This window comes from Colias philodice, chromosome 3, assembly GCF_061535455.1.
Source record: "Colias philodice isolate Cphi_HAF_F1 chromosome 3, ilColPhil1 Martin Lab GWU primary, whole genome shotgun sequence".
Lineage (NCBI taxonomy): Eukaryota > Metazoa > Arthropoda > Insecta > Lepidoptera > Pieridae > Colias > Colias philodice.
This window is the reverse complement of record NC_143088.1, coordinates 7,065,802-7,087,081: the sequence shown is the minus strand read 5'-3', so window position 1 is coordinate 7,087,081 and position 21,280 is coordinate 7,065,802. Positions and strand designations below refer to the sequence as shown.

General features: G+C 34.6%; 2 protein-coding genes across 2 annotated transcripts; one reads left to right on the top strand and one right to left on the bottom strand.

Moving 5' to 3' along the window:
* Positions 1-300: 300 nt before the first annotated feature.
* LOC149489742 (uncharacterized) lies at positions 301-1,494 on the bottom strand. The gene is made up of 2 exons (XM_089714402.1): positions 1,242-1,494; positions 301-977 (listed from the first exon to the last, which is right to left on the bottom strand). Exons 1-2 carry the CDS (start codon positions 1,378-1,380, stop codon positions 424-426), a joined length of 693 nt encoding a protein of 230 aa, XP_089570528.1. The 5' UTR covers positions 1,381-1,494; the 3' UTR covers positions 301-423.
* A 2,418-nt stretch (positions 1,495-3,912) lies between these two features.
* LOC149489741 (uncharacterized) lies at positions 3,913-10,432 on the top strand. Its single transcript, XM_089715070.1, has 12 exons — positions 3,913-4,145; positions 4,263-4,429; positions 4,550-4,671; positions 4,776-4,951; positions 5,021-5,122; positions 5,256-5,404; positions 5,512-5,616; positions 6,272-6,442; positions 6,627-6,819; positions 8,621-8,786; positions 9,933-10,091; positions 10,249-10,432. The coding sequence occupies exons 1-12, from the start codon at positions 3,913-3,915 to the stop codon at positions 10,396-10,398; spliced, it is 1,893 nt and encodes a 630-aa protein (XP_089571196.1). The 3' UTR covers positions 10,399-10,432.
* Positions 10,433-21,280: the final 10,848 nt, after the last annotated feature.

Sequence of the window (21,280 nt, the reverse complement as noted above, 5' to 3'; positions counted from 1 at the left end):
GCCAGATTTCGTTCAAACTTTGTAGATTTATTGAGGACCGATGACAATACACTAATTTGATAAAATTTTCTATTTTTCAGTTCGGTTTTATAAAAAAAACGTGTTTTTTTAGTTTTATTAAACTATTATTATTATTTATTATTACACGCTTTATATTAGCTTCACCTGTATGTTTGTAACCGACTGTATGTTTGTAACCGACTTCTTTGGGCGCGATTTTGACCCACTTTAAACGGCCAGATTTCGTTCAAACTTTGTAGATTTATTGAGGACCGATGACAATACAATAATTTGATAAAATTTTCTATTTTTTAGTTCGGTTTTCTATGAAAAGCGTGTTTTTTAGTTTTTTTAAACTACATATTATTTATTATCTGTGAAAACAATGTCTGTGAATACTAACTAAACTAGGTATATAACTAACTAGTAATCATTATCACAACTTTCGTCTGTAAAGACCTCACATTTTATTTTCTTCTCCAATTGTATAACGGAATCTTGATCTTTGAATTCGCATAAATCAGTCTGAGATTGAGAAGAAAGGTGTTCCTCCGCTTCAATAATAACAGCAAATATTTTTTTCTTTACTTGCGTTTGCATCCAGTGTGGCATAACTTTTGTACTTTGTAGCATGCATTTAAAAAAGGATTCTAAGGCGTCATTATCTTCTCGATATTTATTATTTTTCTCAATACAGCGCCGTTTCGCTGAATTACCCATAATAATTTCATTACTTTCTGTTGTTGAAACATCATGGTCATTTATTTTATTTATGGAATTATTCGTAGATGGAGGATCCATTTCAATATTTTCTGTAATTCTATACTTCATGTGTGGCTCGAGAAATTGCATTGCTTTAGCATATTTCCAGGTTGTGATTTGCGCAGGTAATAATTTGTTTTTACCAAGCTTTGCTCGCTTGAGCGCGTCGCGATGATTGTCGCGTAACTTTTTCCATTCTATCTTCGCAACTTGAACTGTAAAGTTATTTTATATTAAAAATTTGTTTTGGAATGCGTCCTGATTGCAAATCTGCAGTTATATGTATCTAGTGTTGAAAAAAATTAAAAGTTTTGTTCATTTAACGTGCATATCTAAGTACTAGGTACGTACTTTTTAAATATTCAAGAAATTCATATTATGAAAGCGCACTTGAGACCATTAATTTGCTTTGCGCGCTGTATGGCATTATTTTGATTTATTATAAGAATATAATAAATAGGTATAGGATACAAACTTACTGTTAGGGATAGAGTTGTTGTTATAATGTTCTACAATGGTCTGCCATGCTTCGTCTTTAATCTGCATTTCGCGATAATCAGGATGCAATGGATTCCACAAGCACGGTTGCTTTCTTACGCCTTCAATAAACGCTTCCATTATTAACTTATAATTTCGTACATGTAGCGTACACAATAATACAACCAGTCTTGGATCTTGCTAAACGAGCGTCTGCGGCCGTGTGAGTGCAAACCGGCCTCGCGACACCTCGCTTGGGCTCGCGCGTGCTCGGTCACTCGGCACTCCCCGCGCAGCACCGCACCGCGGCCGCTCTGCTCCATAAACCAGTTCCATTGTTTAATATTAAACCTAAACGTGACTAGAAACTCGTACCGGTTCTTTATATGAGTTTCTTGTAGACTTCTTTTGAATCGAAACTTCTTTAGGCGTGTTGAGAGTAAAATTTCAAGGTCGCGTCATGGCAATACGGTCACGTTATAGAGTAAGGTGACGATTTTGGTATCGTTGAATCTTGCTAAAAAGTCTCCTCTGACTCGTCGGCGCACACGCTCTTTTATTTTTTATTTAAATTTAGATTTACAGAAAATATTTGGTACTGGAGCATAATACGCTCTCGGCCGAGAGAGTTGCCGAACGGAGTGGGTGTTTACACGTATTTCACTAGTGGCGAGTCAGTTCAGTTTTGATCACGACGCGGACGTCTGCAATGGATCGAAAAAAAAGAATTTAAACGGGTTTTAAATCGGCTGTTACCAGATATTATTAACGAATTGTGGGATTTATTAGAAGAGGAAGATCAACGAATTTGGACCAGAAAATGGATTTTAAGGCGAAATTTTTGATGGTGGTTTCCAAGCTCCATTTGTTAGCGGCCATTTTAATTGAGATTTTCGATCAATAATTCTTTGAAAAAATACAATGACGAAACGAACGAGTGGCGAGTGGCCGAGTGACGCGACGAGTGCGTGTTTATACCTGCCGAGCGGGATAGCGAGTCGCTGAGGGGGCAGAAGAATGAAGCGGGGAGGTGGGTACTCGGCCGAGTAAACAAATTGGGATTCTAGTCTCGCCGTTCTTCTCGGCCGAGTACTCGGCCGAGCACTCGTTAAAGTGTTTATACCAACCGAGCACTCGGCCGAGGGCACTGACTCGCCACAGTACTCGTTAGGTGTAATCGCTCTATACCTTAGGTCGTTAGTAGTTAGGTAAGGTACGGGAGCTATTAACGTTTTAAAAAAAGTCATTTTAGTATAGTTGGGTTTTTGATATACTGTTTCTCTTGCTATTTCGGTTAGAGTCCGCGCTGTCTGGCTGGCGGTAGTGGTTGCGTTTATTAGTGCGCACAGGAAAATATCCGTAATTTAAAGTCATTTATTAACGCGTAATTTTTAATCTTTTGCCTTTAGATAGAGCCATCAGACATAAATTTGTTATTGCAAGACGTTTTTTTCGTTTTTAAATAGGTGCCATACGCAATTTTTTATTTCAAAATCATTAAAATGTCATCGAAATAAGTGAAATTACATAACTAATAAACGCAACCACTGCGACCAGCCAGACAGCCCGGACTCTAACCGAAATAGCAAGAGGAACAGTATATCAAAGAACCAACTATACTAAAATGCTCTCTTGTCAACGTTGGTAGCTCCTATACGATTATAAGTATCTAAAATTCCATTCTTCTAAAATTGTTTCTCAAGTGGAACATAAATAATGCTTTACACTTGTTTTATTGTAGTTTATTTAGCATGTAGGTAAGTAGTAGAGAAATTAGATTTAGGTTCTGTAATACATAAAATAATATAGAAATTTTACGCCAGTCGCCAAGAATAGGTAAAGTTGCTCTACAATAGAGATGAAAAAAAATATAATACCTATAATGGTACACTGAATTCACTCACGTACAACTTGCAACTAAAAAATTTTAATATTATTAAAGATTATGACGAGGATAATATAGGCGAGTTATATAATACACCTCGGGATGTCAACGATGAAGATGAAATTATTGACATTATGGTTAGGGAGCCAGGTGCAAATTTGGTTAACTATTTCCTCTCAAGAGATAATTCGTCAGACGCATGAGAGTATAGTATTATAAAGCCTCGTGAACGTCAGCTGGCGCTCGGTTGGGGGGGTGAGCGGTTGTAGCCTCCCACGCACATAGGAAAAAAAATACATTCATTCATTCATTTCCTCTCAGCTAAAAATTTGTCAAATTGTAGCTAACCCAATATCTCAACGAAAAAAAATAGTCAGCTGGTTACAACATGGTGTATAGTCAGCTGGTGTCTCGAACATGAAAGTTAAATTTAAAGAAAAATTTATTTTCCGTTATTTCCTCTCAAACAAAAATTTACCTGATGATAGCTTATATGTAACTGTGGATAAATATATATGTCAGCTGGCTGTATCTTGGTGGAAAAACCGTCAGCTGATACGGGAGGCTACAACCGCTCTTCCCCCCAACCGAGCTCCAGCTGACGTTCACGAGGCTTCATAATACTATACTTTGATGCATTTTACTAATTACCGCTTGAGAGGAACTTGGTCATAAAATCTGCTGCTGGCTCCCGGACCATTAAGGGATTGCTAACAAAGGAATCTTCTCATCGTAATAATAAATTATTATACAACAGAGACGATCTAAGCACATTTTCTGTAGAAATAATGAAAAAAAGGCTGAGAAAAGACGAAGATGATATTATGGGTTCTACGATAGGTACTCCAATTAATACATTATCCAAGAGAAAAAATGTACCCTCAAAACAAAGAGATTTCGTTATATATGAAATTGGTGAACCCGACATATTGCACGAAGCAAGAATACAGCTATATGAAAAGATGAGCACAATCGATGGTAAAACAATGTGGAATGATTTCACAAAACTCATCCCTGCTAGGTATTTTCATTCTTATTTTGAATGAATTATTTTGCTTAGCGCTTATCAAGTTGAAGAACCAATTTTGATTTGCGTTATGTATGTAATATATTTAATATCTTAATTTTTATTGCTCAGTATTAGTACTGTGGATCCAGAATGGAACAATCAAGACTTAACTATTCGATATCGAACAAAAGATTTCTTATCAAGGGAAAATTATACGTTGCCTTCGGGTAGCTTGTGTTTAGTTCTGCCGTTGAGTTATGTAACAGAAAATTTATTACAGGACAACAGAAAAACCGGTAAAATTGCATAAAACATAATTTAGTTTAGTTTATAATTCAATTTGTTAAAGCTAATATGTACCTGTAAATATTCGTCTCGTAATAATTGAAATTTCTTGGCAGAGCATAAATTAACAGACCAACATGAAGAATTTATAATTGTACCTATAGACGATATTATTATGATAAAATCAAATAGAAAAAATTCCCAAAGTGAAATTAATAAGACCTTCGAATCGCCTATTGAATATATTAATGAGGTATTTTGATTTACACATGCAATGTATATAATTATTATCGACCAGTACATAATATTTAGGTATGATTTTTTTTTGTATTCATGTCCTTATAATGTTAATTTAAGCGTCGCCGAAGAGTAGTTATCAGAACGACGCGCGCATTATTGGCTGGAAGCTTAGCAAGCCTTGATATACTGGAAAAAGGCACAGATAGCTACCTTAAGTTACCGCACAGAACCTCGCATAGAACTCAGTTGGACTTAGAAGCGAAAGCTGATGATAACAAACTTGTTGTCGCAGGGTGCTTTATCTTTTTTTTAAGTCAGGTTCTACGTGAAGTGAAGGCATTCATAAGATAGCATTTTTATAGGTCTTCAGGAAGGCTGACTTCAATAGTATCGGATACGCGTAAAACTCGATCGACATTGAATCTTCAAGTTACAAATACTGGATTGGCTGCTTCATATTATAGGTAAATTAATATGTATTTATATTTTTACTAGCTAACCCGACAGACATTGTCCTGTCTTAGTTACAAATATGAACGGTCAAACGCGTTTTTGGGTTCTATATATAGTTTATAATCAATAAATTAATATATTTAGAATTTCAGTTCGAGATTGCTTAACTGACTCTCAGGAAATACACTCATCGGATGGTATAACAACTAAGTTACTTATACCACCCATGCATACAAAACCTTTTCAATTAGAAATTCCACTGGATAGTTCTTTTACTGATGCTTTATGTTCAGGTAAGATTGGACAATTTTAAACTTGATATATTGTTTTAACTGTCAACTAAAATTTCAATTAATGAAAATTATATAAATTTATTGCTTGATAATTGATATATTTTTAGTCTCATTGATGAATGATGATGATGAGTCAGTAGCGGTGCGAGACGTTAGAATTAAAAAAAATGACCGATGTTTCTGCATTTGGCACTGTGAATGCGTTTGTATCAGTGAGTTAATAATTACAAAATTCATACCTATTTAAAAACAGTTCTTATCTCTTACTCTGTTTTTTAATTCACAACTGCAATAATTTTCCATTATTTCATTATTTAACGCGACGTTTCGAACACTTTACAGTTTACTGTCTCCCCGTGATGTGAGCATGGTTACGGGGAGACGTGTAGTGTTTGAAACGTCCGCATAGTTGTAACTTGTAAAGTCTTTTTAATCTAAACGTAGGTATATTATACCTACTTACTCACGTAAAATCAAACACAAAAGTAGATATTACCTATCTACCTACTTTTATAGATTTTTCACCAGTAGAAACCTTTAGAAAAAAGACATAAAAACCGAAACAGTAACTATGTAGAATATAAATTCGATAGCTCTGGCGGGATCACGGGTGGCCGAGAGAGGTCGGCGTGCGTCGCGGTCGCCCGGTATGCGTATGGCAAAAGACGCGGGTTTGAATCTCGCCTCGTGATCGATTATTTGATATTCTATAAAAAATTATATCGCTAAATAGTGACTACTTACGTAATAAACCTACGTTTGTTTTAGCTGCGGCTAGTGTAAAAATCTGTAAAAATAAACACCCGCGTGTCATGTTATTTTTATTTAGTAAAAGTATATGGATTAATTACTATTCAATTCTTTCAGCCGAAGACCCAAGGTTGACGTGTAAAGATATGCCAGATGCACAACTTATAGCTGCTGGGCATTCTCCCAGAGAAGAATCTCGATACATTAGATCTCTCTGCTATCCAGATATAATCACTTTGAACCTATTCGTGATATTTTTTGGAGTGCTTATCGCATTATTAGTTCTCGGTGATGCATCATAATTGATAAATTATTAACAATATCTTCGTAGAACATAACAAGAGGATTTCGAAAAGAATCATAAGATAATTTCTACAGAATAACTTGTCTCTCTCTCTCTATTAAAAGCTAAATAAATTTATTCTTGGGTAAAAAAATTTCTACCCAAGTTAAATTCTAATGTTTTTTACAGGTATCCTCAAAGCTTTTTTAGGTTTATGCTGTCGGTGTACAAGTTCCTGGGGCTTGGAATTATTGTTTAATTCCCCCCGTAAACTTGACCATTATTACGAGAGTTCATTAAGACGTCGCACTCTGGTTTATGATAAAGACGGTTGGCCTGTTCACCCAGATACCAAACAACGTACCGTTCGACTTGTGAGCAAGTAAAAACAATTAATAATAATATTTAAGCAGGTACATACCAAAAATAAGATCAAGAAAAATGGGAGATAATATCAATATTTTGTTACTTGTGGCTGTAAATTGAAATGCTAGTTATGCACTTCACGGACTAATTAACTACTGTAGACTTTAATCTGTAGACCATAGATTGAGGTTGAGAACGAGAACCAATATCATCTACATATATTAAACTAGCCTAGCAATACTAAAACAACTTTGCGAGGGTTGCAATTTATTTACCGACTTCTTTTTTATTTCTTTTCGTCGCACACGGCGTGCGTTGAGACCGCGGTGGAGTTTTTATTTGCGGATAGTACTTTTTTCTCCGTCACGGAGAAAAGTCCCTCGTCTGCTCAGGCTATAAGGGGAAAACGAGGAAAGTAGGCAGAGACATAGTGTGGCAACGCTCGTCATGCCAGTCGTCGTGCTCATCGGCCTGCTCACTGCTCCCTATTTTGTCGGTTTTTGCGCGCGAGTCAAAGGACTGGCAATACGAGTGCGAGTGCCTGGCCACATAGACATAATCGCGCGATCGCAGTCCGCATTACTCAGTTATAATAATGTACTCTGTGGTCCGCATCGAGCGCTCGCGCAAGACGCACACGTATGCAAAATCGGAAATTATGTCGTCGCCAAGCATGGAATGGTCGCATGAAAAGTGTTAATATTTTTTTAATTAATTTTTTTTTATGTTTGAGGACGACGACGACGATATATATTATTTCTTTTTACTACCTAAATTAATATAATTAGTATAGTAATAAAATTGCATAGCGCGCACGCTGCCATCTTTTTAACCGACTTCAAAAAAAAGGAGGAGGCTATCAATTCGGCCGGTATGTTTTTTTTTATGTATGTACACCGATTACTCCGAGGTTTCTGAACCGATTTACGTGATTATTTTTTTGTTCGATGCGAGATGGTGTCGAATTGGCCCCATAAAAATTTTATTCGAATAGGCCCAGTAGTTCGAAAGTGCTACTAAATAGTAGTCTAATTGAATAAATGAATGTTTGAGTTTGAGTTTGAGTTTTTATTTTATGAGCATTTTTGTCTGTATTTGTAAATGTTTCAAGTAACTTTGATTCACTTCCCGGTAACCGATTGAGCTGAAATTTCGTATACGTATGTAAATTGGATAGCTATAAAACATTATCATGACATAGAGCTGATTTGATGATGGAATCGGAAGGTGACCATAGGAACTCAGTAATATATTGACTCAACTTTATCGAGTTTGGGCTCGCAGTTATTTTTATTAACGTCCATTGTGTGAGACAAGGCAAATGACAAGTGAGCACAGAGCAACAAGTGATGAGCGTCGCGATTAATTGCGCGAGTAGAGCAGTGTGTGGCCAGAGAGGGCAATGTCGCGGTGAATAATGGCAGCGCGATGAGCAGAGCGATGAGCAGCGCGAGGAGCATAGTGTGGCAGGAGCATTATAAATAAATAAATAAATATTATAGGACATTATTACACAAATCGACCTAGTCCCACAGTAAGCTCCATTAAGGCTTGTGTTGTGGGTACTAGGCGACGATAAATATAATATTTAATAAATACATATATATAGATAATAACACCCAGACACAAGAACAAATAATTGAGTTCATCACACAAATATTTGCCCTGACGGGGGATCGAACCCGGGACCGTCGGCTCAGTAGGCAGTTACTTTACCACTGCGCCAGCCGCCAACCGCGTCGTCATTATGATTAAATGGTTGAATATTTTTAATGAGAATATTTAGCTCATGTTTAAATGAATATTTGCATTTCTAGACCGATGGAATTTATTTTAAACACAATCTTCTTCATTGTTCTCCCATGTATTCTACTATGGGATACTATTAAAGAAATAACGAGTAAATTACAAAACACGGACAAGAAAGTCGGAAGTAAATCGAGAAAAAACATAAAAAAGTGTTTTAGCACTCAGGACATGCAGGTTTCTATACCACAGATAATATAGTAGTAATCTATACTAATTGTAATTAAGCTAAAGAGTTTGTTTGAACGCGCTAATCTCACGAACTACTGGCCCGATTTCAAAAACTATTTCACGTTGGATATTTACATGATCCATGAGTTCTATATGCTATAATATACACACACCGGCACAATTAGCGGAACACAAACCGATGTGCGAGAACATCGTCTGGGATTTGAACGAATGGCAGCAGGTTCTCTTTACTGATGAGTGCAGAGTACTTTTAAAACAGATCGATGGGAGACAGCGAATATGGAGACGCAAAGGAGAACGCCACATACAGTCTAGTTTTGAACACACAGTGGCTTATGATGGCGGCTCGATTATGGTTTGGGGAGGGATATGTTTGGGAGCTCGCACGGAGTTAGTGATAGTCACAGGAGGGACCATGACAGCAGATCGATACATCAGAGACATTTTAGAAGAACATGTTGTACCATTTGCCCCATTTATTGGTGACGACTTTATTCTAATGCAAGATAATGCTCGTACTCATAGAGCACAATCGGTACAGGCATATCTGAGCCACGTAGGTATACCGGTGATGCAGTGGCCAGCAAATTCCCCCAATATGAATCCAATAGAGCATGTTTGGGATTTGCTAAAAAGAAGGGTTAAATCCAGAATGCCAGCCCCCAACAATCTGAATGAACTTGAAAACGCATTACTTGAGAAGTGGGAGCGGTTGCCTCAAGAAATCATCGATAACATAATCTGTAGCATGCCCAGACGAATGAAAACCGTAATCAGAGCAAGAGGGGGAAACACTCGTTATTAATTTTGCTTTAATTTTATTGTTAAATCATTTAATGCATACTTTTTTTTTGTGACGGTTCATAATTATCCAAAAATTTCACTTATTTCAAATTTCTTTATTTTTTCAATAAAAAATAACGAAGACTTTTCAAAGTCGTTGTTAAAAGATGTTAATCAATTTGTTATTTTGTGTCTAATTACATTTTCGTCAAAAATATGCGTTATTATCTCATAGTCTCACTTTTTTTTCTGTTCCGCTAATTGTGCCGGTGTGTATATATTTTCCACGGGCGATGGCGGGGCGGACCACTAGTTCTACAAAAATCGCAAATCCTGCCACTGTTGTAGAGCAAGGAATTCCGGTGGCGGCGGCATAAGGGTGGACTTCGTAAATGGATGACACCGCAGGCGGAAAATCTTTCTACTGACATATGGCAATACGGATTACCAGGCGGAAGAATCGTGAACAATTGTGTAAGATTGTCCACTATTCAATATTTTCGTTTTTAGGACAAATTACTGATCAGTGGCACATAGGTCCCGCCTTCGCTCGGAATAATATTATATAAAATATTAGATCTCCAATTTAAAAGACGAGGATAACGGAAAAAAATCAAATACCTAATATATATACATATAATTCCTATTTTCAAAAATGTAATAGATGCAGCCGTTGCTCAACGAAACACCTTTTTGTGGAAAATTAGGCGAAAACAAACCAGACCACAATGATTCTGATCAAGACGATACGGAGTTTGTAATAATGCAAATGCAGAAGAGCAAGGAATCTCTTGCTGTAAGATATTTTTTGTGAAGTGTAAGAGTAAAATTATAGCGACAAACTTTAACACAGTAACAGAGTAAACTGTAACAGAGTGTAACAGTTGTCAATAGCTGGGTCCACACCGGATGATCCAGTGATCCCGCGATTCGCGATCCAGGATCGCGGAGCATGGATCGTGGATCATGTTAGGCCGATCCACTTTAAAAACTTGCGATCCCAAATATGCGCTCCAAGTGATCCTAAGGCGATCCGTGATTCAGCCAGTCTAACTCTTGTACAATATGGAGTCACACGTACAACGGCGGCGTCTTGCCGTTACAGCAGTAACTTTTATTATACTGAAATGTTTGCGCAAAAAATAAAAAAAAATAAATCGACGGTTTTGGGTGAAACAATTTTATAAAAATCGATTGGCATCTGGGACTCAGCTGTACGCAGAGTTAGTTTCAGATGAAGTTGAACACATTTTTGCAAGAATGAATGCTAATCAATTTGAGATATTCGACTTTCTGAGATGTCCATGGTGAAGTGGATCGCGCGATCCAACACAACCGTCCACACCGCGCGCATCACGCAACTGAGGCACCTTTGAAGCGGGTACAAAAACCGCCCGCTAACGGATCGCACGAGGTAGGGAGCGCGCGCTCCAAAACGCATGCATGGATCGCGCACGGCACGTCCACACCGCCCGCATCTTTGGATCGCGCGCCTGCCGCGCGCGATCGGATCGCGGTGGATCGTCCGGTGTGGATCCAGCTAATAAAAATGATGAAATTGAAATTGAAAATTAATAATCTAAAAATTTTCTTGCTATTTACAGAAAAATGAAACTTAGCACGTGTGAGAAACCTGAGATGAAAAATTAATCATATACTTAAATATGTATATTATGAGAGTAAAGTTTAAATAAAAGCAACATACATAATATTCCGAATTTCTATTCTAATACTTTTAAGTTTTAACGCTTTCTGAATATTTTTTTTAAGAACTCCTATTTAATCCCACCCAACTGGTATTATTAATTTTACCTACCTACTTAGAGATTCAGCATATTTTGTGTTTTTTCTTCCATATCAGTATAGGTAAACCAGAATCTGATGGCAATTAGGGAAATCAAAATTTTGAGTGTGCAACCCTAGGGAAAATGGACTGAACGATCTTGATACTGCTTATTTTTTAGTTTGTTCTCAATATCATTAGTCACATTACATAAGTGGACAATACTGTACTTAATAATGAGATATCCACTTAATATTATGTGGGTACATACTTAAATGTATAATATACATATTACTTTTATACAGGTAATACATATTATTATTTACACATACCTATATTTGTATGTTCATTATCATTATGCCATGTAAAAATATCGATGTTATATCGATAGAAAACTAGACTGCTTATAATTTTTTATAAAATAAAATAAAACTATGTTTATTTTCGTAAGTATTAACAGATACACACATTATAAAATTGACGGACAGCTTGGACTTGACGAATAGCCGTATTGGAAACTCCTGTAATAAGTTTTCATAAAATTATATTCCAATCAACAAACAATATTATAATTACCTACATATAATATTTTTTAATTGAAAGTATCAAAGCGGGTAAGTCCAATTTACCAATAAAATCTTCTAAATTGAAAATTGTGATGTGTTTGACCCTTCTTCATCAAATATTTTTCTATACACATTATAAACAACACCTCTTGCTTGTGATCACAGCGGCTTTTTCGACATTTTCGAAGATTTTTTAGACAAAATCCTAAAATTTATTTATCAACTGCAAAAAAGACAAATAATTTGACAACCAATTTGATAGTTGTCAAATAAGTTGCCACATGAAAATCTTTTATTTCTCAAATATAAATATGCCATCAGATTCTGGTAGACCTATAAGTATCGTTTTTATAGGCCTACCAGGGCATATTTATATATTTTAAAAAATAAAAGATTTTCATGTGGCAACTTTATTTGACAACTATCAAATTGGTTGTCAAATTATTTTGTGTTGATGATTAATTTTTAGGATTTTGTCTTCAAAATCTTCGAAATGTCGATAAAACCGCTGCGATCACAAGCAAGAGGTGTTGTTTACAATATGTATAGAAAAATATTCGATGAAGAAGGGTCAAACACATCACAATTTTCAATTTTAAATCGCAAGAAAGATTTTATTGCTAAGTTGGACTTACCCGTTTTGATATTTTAAATTAAAAATATTATAAATAGGTAACTATAATATTGTTTGTTGATTAAAATAAAATTTTATGAAAACTTATTACAGGAGTTTCCAATTCGGCTTTTGTCAAGTCCAAGGTGTACAAGTCAATTTTATAATGTAATAATACTTACGAAAATAAACATGATTTTATTTTTATTATAGACCATGATTTTTAGTTTTTTTTTATTTCAAAAAATCCTGAATTTTGACCAGCGTAGAGAAAGAGACAAAAAACATAACCGACGTCATTCAAGGTCATATTTTTTTGCTTCAAGTTAATGTTCATATTGCAATCTCCAGTGTTTTAGATTTATGCTTCTTGAGTCTGGCTAACGAAAGATGAGACTGGAAAAAGGCGGCAAATTCAAAAAATCATCATATGGCAACTTAGGTTATAGTTGGAAATATTTTTTTGATACTTTTATTTATTATTTTCTCTTACAAGCAACAACTCGGCAACAACTATTCATCTTTACAACCTTAGATTTTGTAATCTAAGTTTATAATATTGTGTTTTAAGTAATATAGTATCACATGAAATGAGTGAAAGCAAGAAAAAACACAATATATGTATAAATACAATTAAATTTTGTTTAATCAATAGAATCATATTAAATCTAGAAATTCAGCCGCGAATGAAGAGTGTGAATCACAATCATTATCTCTGACTCTTATTATGAACTATTCCATTTCTGCAGTTATTCCATCTGTTTTTTTAAATTGCTCTTCAACATGAATAACATGGTCCGGTCATGGAAGAAATCTTGTCAAGATACTGATTTTGTGTCTTTAAACATTTTGAACGGAACAGATAATTCAATTTTTTTGTTATTACTTGAATAGTTTATAACTGGATTACTGGTATCATCCATGTTACCTGCAAAGTAATAAATATTAAACAAATCGTACTTAGGTATGTGTAATGCAATCAAGATGAAAAGTATCAAAATATAATCAAAGTCACACTTAACAATGCATTGAGATATTTCACGTAAACACTCTTGTTTTACCTTGAAAACTAGATCTCTTTCAACTTGTTTCTTTTCAAATTTACTAATCATAGTAAAAAGAACCTTTCGTAAGTCGCTTTTCAATGTTTTCGTCGTGTTTTCAATTAGAAATCACTAAAAATCGCAGAATAATTTTCACTTTGACACATCAACAACTCAGGTTTAAATTACAGAGCAAGTAATATAGTATCTATAGCTCATATGCCTACGATGCGCACTATGCAATTTGTGCAATACACGCGCTCTAAACTACTGTAATATAGGGAGTATTCAGAGAGAAAGCTTGAAACTTATAAGCGCTTATCGGCGCTTGTCATGTTCATATATTTTCCTGCGCGGGTTGACAGCACTGACAGGAAAATATATGAACATGACAAGCGCCGATAAGCGCTTATAAGTTTGAATACGCCCAAAGGGCGTATTCAGAAAGAAAGCTTGAAACTTATAAGCGCTTATAAGCGCTTATCGGCGCTTATAAGCGCTGGTAACCCGCGCAGGAAAATATATGAACATGCGCTTATAAGCGCTGATCGGCGCAGACAAGTTCCAACAAGTTTCAACAAACTTGTCGGCGCCGATCAGCGCTTATAAGCGCATGTTCATATATTTTCCTGCGCGGGTTACCAGCGCTTATAAGCGCCGATAAGCGCTTATAAGCGCTTGTCATGTTCATATATTTTCCTGTCAGTGCTGTCAACCCGCGCAGGAAAATATATGAACATGACAAGCGCCGATAAGCGCTTATAAGTTTCAAGCTTTCTCTCTGAATACTCCCATATACTCTACGATGACGCGCGATTGACTACTAAACGTACCTATTTAGCGACGCTAAATAGCCATCTTTGGGTATTTAACTTTGACAGTTCGTTAAACGTGATTAGTGCCTAAATTTTTGTTGTGCAAGACGCTAATTATAATTAGCAGACTAAATGCGTTTACGTCGCTCTTAAACTGTATTTAACGACGATGCGCAAGCCGCCCTAAGATTTTACTTACAGTGCGACACAAAAGAGATGAAAATAAATGAGGGCGCCACCGTCGCTCATATAGCAACACTGATACTGCGACGCAAGCGATCTTGATACTATAGAATAAAAATCTAAAAATCTATATAATATAATCTAAAATAAATATCGCGATTTAAACCGTTATAATTGTTTCATTGTAGCAATAGTGCAAATTTAAGACAAAAATACATTAGTATTTTAATTGACCTACCTAGGTAAAATTTTACTTAAATGTACTTATTTGGAATTAGTTATTTTATAAAAATCGGTCAAGTGTTTAGACTGCAGAGGCGCACATAGAATCAAACATACAAACAAACAAGCATACATGCAACTCAAACACATTACCCTCTTTCTGGGTCCGTCGGGTAGAAAAAACACAGGCGTCCGATATCCGATATCGGATCGGATAATGTGAAACGTCGCTCTTAAACTGTATTTAACAGATGACAGAACAGTGAAATGTGAACTTGATATTTACATGTTGGTAAAATCTGTCATTCAGAGTATATATTATTACAGTAGTATAGAGCGAGTGTATTGCACAAATTCCTCAGTGCGCATCGTAGGCAGATGAGCTATAGTTAATAGGTATATAGATGTGTGTGTGACAAATAGGGATGGGTAGGTATCAATTGCGTGCCGAGCTATCGATAAGTTATGTAAATAAATATGTATCTTTTGTAAATTTTATGTTCAATATGTTATTTAAGGAGAAATGTATGAATAAAGTATAAATATGTCATTTTAAATTTGTTTGCCAAGAGAATAAAGTGTTTATTCCATTTGAATATTTCTTGTATTAATTTTAAGTACTTAAAAAAAATATGTTTATGAATATCAGAAAAACGAGTTCGATATTAAAGTTAATAAAATAAAAATTCGGGTTTGGTGCTATTTCTTTAATAATAAATGAAACAATAATAATAATGTTTTAAAAATCTTATATATAAAAATGAATCGCAAAATGTGTTGGTAAGCGCATAACTCGAGAACGGCTGAACCGATTTCGATAATTCTTTTTTTATTATATTCCTTGAAGTACGAGGATGGTTCTTATGTAGAGAAAACGTAAATATTATGTACCACGGGCGAAGCCGGGGCGGACCGCTAGTGTTAAATAAAAATAAGAAATAATTCGTTATTTAAAATGATAATATAATAAATCATAGTTACAAATAATTTTTTTATTTAATTTTATCCATTCTACTATAAAATGTTCAAAATCAATTTAGCGATATTTCAGAAAATATATCGTAACATTACATACTTTACATATTTACACTATAATACATTTTCATTCATAATATTAGAAAGTCTATCATACAAAACACACCACAAATTTATTTATAATACATTTTTAAAAGAGTTTTAATTTTAAAGTTAAATAAATAATTTGTTAAAATATAGTTCTTCTAATAAACTTTATATCGAGTACAGCGTTGGTCAGGTCACATCACTGGCGTGGCGGCAGTGAGGTGCGCGAGCGAGCCTGCGCGTGTCCGCCTCCCACCTCCCCTTCACCCCCGCGATGTTATATTTATTTTCATAAAAATAAGTATAACAATCGACTTACTGATGAAATGTGATACTGGATTTCAATTTTGTGTATTTTCTAGTATCGTTTTTGCAAGATATAACTGCACATTTCACCATGTTTACTCCTAGATATGAATAAAAATCCAGAGCAACGCACTTCGTCAGCACTCAACCACGACTACAAGCGCGCGTGGCGGGAACGTCGTGTTGTTCCCACCTGTGCCTACTGTTCCCACTTGGTTGTTCGCACTCTATAGATACACCCCGTTTTCCAATTACAGCACTAGAGCGCATTATGCGGCATAATGCTTAACGTTGAATGTTCCAACTACAGCAACGCTTCGCACAATCGAGCACTAGAAAAAGTAATGCGCGTGAATTGATGCGTGCAATCGATTTATCGTTAGTAATTTTATTTATTTTTATTTATTTAAATAGGTACACATCACAGCTGACAATTTTGACTAATTATACACAAATTTAATCACATGTTGCGGTAAAATGCCAGCCAAATTGTATGTACACAGCACAATTGAGGTTAAAAAAAAATTATTAAAATTTACATTATTTAGCACAATAGATTCAATTTATTTTATGACATGTATTTAAAAAAAATATTTTACTTGATCTATGAATTATTCATAGATCAAGTAAAATATTTTTTTTTTAAATACATGTCATAAAATAAATTGAATCTAGATCATAGTACAGATAAATATCACATCACTATAGCTACAATACATTAAATTACATAAAATACAGTTAAATCAATAAATACCTATGTTACATTCAGTCACATAAAATAAAATTCATTACATTCCATCACAGTATAACAATAAATTATGTCTAACAATCAGTAAAGTATCTAAGAACTATGGAAGTCAAAGATTAAATTATCAACAATTCATTCAAACAATTCATAGATCAAGTAAAATATTTCTTTTTAAAATATACATGTCATTAAATACATTGAATCAAAATCATAGTACAAATAAATATCACATCAATATAGCTACAATACAATAAATCACATAAAATACAGTTAAATCAATAAATACCTACATTACATTCAATCACATAAAATAAAATTCATTACATTTCATCACAGTAAGTAGTTATAACAATAAATTATGTCTAATAAACAGTAAAGTATCTAAGAATTATGGAAGTTAAATTTTAAATTATCATAGAACTTGTAGATTAGACTTGAGCACGGTTTTGACCTGATTTTTAAATTTACCCAGTTTTGGATCAAATACGTCAAGTTCTGTGTTTGGCTTACGCGAAGTCAAATCATTATACAGGCGACACATACGGACCATGGGATTATAGAAAGAAGTATTATTTTTTAAAACATTTATGCAGAAGAGAGAAGGGTGTCTGGGATTAGGTTTTATGTTAAAATTAAGAAGTGAGAGCAGAGTTGGACAGTCAATATGAAAGTGTATAATATGATGAAGAAATATAAGATCCTAGTACTGTCGGCGCGTTGAAAGTTTCGTGACCTTAAACATCTCCAATTCATCTTCATAGGATATTTTTTCTCCTGCGTTAAATCTGTAGTTTACCAATCGAAGTGCTTTTTTCTGTACTCTCTCGATACGGTCATTATGAATGTGGTAGTAAGGTGACCAAATGATTGACCCATATTCCAGATTCGTGCGTACCAGAGTATTATAAAGGTAAATAAATGTAGATGGTCTGAGAAATTCCTTTGAAAATCTAGATATAAAACCCAATATAAGTACGGAGCGCTTTTCCAATCATCGGTCATAGTGGTCACGGAATGACAGTTTTTGGTCAAAAAGTATACCTAAATCTTTAGCAACGCATTTATTTTGTAAAACATGATCATTTAATTTGTATTGAAAATTCATAATATTTTTACTTTTATTGGTGAAAGATATACTAAAACATTTATCAAGGTTGAGAAACATTCTATTATTCTTGCACCATTGCAGTAAAGTATTGAGGTCCGTTTGTAGTTTATGACTGTCATCTGTAGATACAATAGTGTTAAAAATCTTTAGGTCATCAGCATAAAGTAAGCAAGGACAGTTGAGGGTTTGAGCAAGGTCGTTAATAAACATTATGAAAAATAAGGGACCTAAATGAGAACCTTGCGGTACACCAGAATAGGCAACAAAAGGTAAGGATTTATGACCACCAATCACAACTATCTGACTTCGTTTCGTTAAGTACGATTTTATCCAGCGAAAAAGGTTTCCGTGTATGCCAAATGATGATATTTTGTTGCAAAGAACTTCGTGATGGACCTTATCAAATGCCTTTTTAAAGTCGGTATAGATGCAGTTGACTTGACCGCGTTTAGCAAATGAGGAGCAAATGTAGTTTTTGAAAATAAGGAGTTTACTGATGGTCGATCTCCCCCTGACAAATCCGTGTTGATTATCGGAAATTAGAGATTTTATATGGCTATAGATTTGGTCGTAGACAAGTGATTCAAACACCTTAGCTGTTGTCGATAAAAGACTGATAGGTCGGTAATTTGTACAGTCAGAGCGATCACCCGACTTATGTATAGGAACCACATGCGCTTTTTTCCATTCATTAGGGAAAATTCCAGTCTTCAATGACATGTTGTATATTATTCGGAGAGGTTTACAAAGTTCCCCTGCACACGTTTTAAATAGTTTTGCAGGAATACCATCTGGGCCCATGCTTTTGTTAGGATCTAACTGTTTCAATTTTAATCTGACTTCGTTATCTGTCAGTGTGATCTCCTGAAGACAATCTGTAGTAACACTGGTACCTAAATTTGTGTCGATATTTGTCTCCGATTCCTCATACACAGAGCTAAAATACTTGGCCAGAAGATCACATATTTCTTGACTGCCAGATGCCATCAGATCCTGGAATTTCATAATGTTAGGGTACGTAGTAGTACCCTTCTTTGAATTCACAAACCTCCAGAAGGCTTTTATGTTAGAACCTATCTCGTTCTCTATGGATGTAACAAAGGCAGTGTAGCAAATTTTCATTAGAGATTTAGCTCTCGTCCGCAGTAAGGCAAAAGTATCGTAATCGCGCGGATTGGCGTATTTTTTAAATAGCTTGTAGTCTACTTGATAAGTTGAAAATGGCGTAAACTAGAGATAAGGCTCTTAAAAATACGTGCGATAGCTCATTTGATTCGGAATGACGTCTAGAAAAATGTATCGGAAATGTTTATTAGCACACAAAAAATTGCAAAAGTTATAGGCAAATTAAGTTTCAAAAAAATAGGTATTTCGTTTATTGTTAATAACTCCGAAATTATTAACATTTCAGAAATTTTGAAAAAAGATTCTTAAAGAGGAGGAAATTTCCAACGAAAAACTCCCGACTCCCGGAATTCTATCTCCATTATTTATAATTTTAATTGAACGCTGAAAATAGGCCTCCGCGCGGTATTTTTAGATAGCGCGCGCGGCTTCAAAACCGAGCACGTCACACTAATTATTTTTTTAAGGTATTAAATATTAATTAAAAAATTTAAAAAAATTATGGTGTATTCCGAACACTTCAAAGAATTTGCTCCCGTTGGAAATTTTACTTAAAGTTAATTTTTCAACAAATTAGACAAATGTTAACTAACGAAATTTTTTTGAACTTCCGTCCTTATTGCACATTAAAAAAAATGTATAAATAATTGTCGGTAAAATTTTTCACTTCGTGGAGCCCTTCATATAAATATACTTAACAAGATCGCGCCATAAAAGTTTAAAAAATTTTATTACTTTGTTTATAATAATTTTTTCAATTTAAGTAAATTGATCAAAAAACTAGAAATTTCTAGTTTTTTGTTAACTTGAAAAAATTATTATAAACAAAGTATTAACATTTTTTAAACTTTTATGGCGCGATCTTATTAAGTATATTTATATGAAGGGCTCCACGAAGTGAAAAATTTTACCGACAATTATTTATACATTTTTTTTAATGTGCAATAAGGACGGAAGTTCAAAAAAATTTCGTTAGTTAACATTTGTCTAATTTGTTGAAAAATTAACTTTAAGTAAAATTTCCAACGGGAGCAAATTCTTTGAAGTGTTCGGAATACACCATAATTTTTTTAAATTTTTAAATTAATATTTAATACCTTAAAAAAATAATTAGTGTGACGTGCTCGGTTTTGAAGCCGCGCGCGATATCTAAAAATGCCGCGCGGAGGCCTATTTTCAGCGTTAAATTAAAATTATAAATAACTAGCGGTCCGCCCCGGCTTCGCCCGTGGTACATAATATTTACGTTTTCTCTACATAAGAACCATCCTCGTACTTCAAGGAATATAATAAAAAAAGAATTATCGAAATCGGTTCAGCCGTTCCCGAGTTATGCGCTTACCAACACATTTTGCGATTCATTTTTATATATAAGATTGAGATAGAATTGCGGGAGTCGGGAGTTTTTCGTTGGAAATTTCCTCCTCTTTAAGAATCTTTTTTCATAATTTCTGAAATATTAATAATTTCGGAGTTATTAACAATAAACGAAATACCTATTTTTTTTAAACTTAATTTGCCTATAACTTTTGCAATTTTTTGTGTGCTAATAAACATTTCCGATACATTTTTCTAGACGTCATTCCGAATCAAATGAGCTATCGCACGTATTTTTAAGAGCCTTATCTCTAGTTTACGCCATTTTCAACTTATCAAGTAGACTATTGTGGTACTTATACTTTTCTCTAAGGCAATTTATGAGAGCAGGAGAAAACCATACGGGATGATTACTTTTAGAGATAGAAGTAAGGGGGGTATACTTTTTAATTACCTCAAGCAAAGTGTTGTAAAATTTTTCCACTGCTACATCAACATTCACAGATTTTGATAATTCTACAACCCAGTCTATTTGGTCAAGGTGCGATTTTATTTTCTGGTAGTCACATTTATTATAGTTCAGTCGTTTGGTTATTGATCGCTTGAGTCTCTTAGGACATTGATGGTCAACATTTAATTTTATGCATAAGGATGGATGGTATAGATCCAGACGAGATATGGGGTTAGTTTCTGTAACACTTACGGCGTCGAATGTTCCTAGTACTAGATCAAGCAGTCTATCTGATTTATTAAGAACATGATTGAACTGGTTCATATTGCAGAGAGAGATATGTTCAGTTAGCAA

Coding starts and splice junctions, on each gene's coding strand:
- LOC149489742 (XM_089714402.1), bottom strand. CDS start 1,380: ATGGAAGCGTTTATTGAAGGCGTAAGAAAGCAACCGTGCTTGTGGAAT. Junction 978..1,241: donor CAACAACTCTATCCCTAACA/GTAAGTTTGTAT, acceptor ATAACTTTACAG/TTCAAGTTGCGAAGATAGAA.
- LOC149489741 (XM_089715070.1), top strand. CDS start 3,913: ATGAAAAAAAGGCTGAGAAAAGACGAAGATGATATTATGGGTTCTACG. Junction 4,430..4,549: donor ACAGGACAACAGAAAAACCG/GTAAAATTGCAT, acceptor ATAAATTAACAG/ACCAACATGAAGAATTTATA. Junction 4,672..4,775: donor CTATTGAATATATTAATGAG/GTATTTTGATTT, acceptor TGTTAATTTAAG/CGTCGCCGAAGAGTAGTTAT.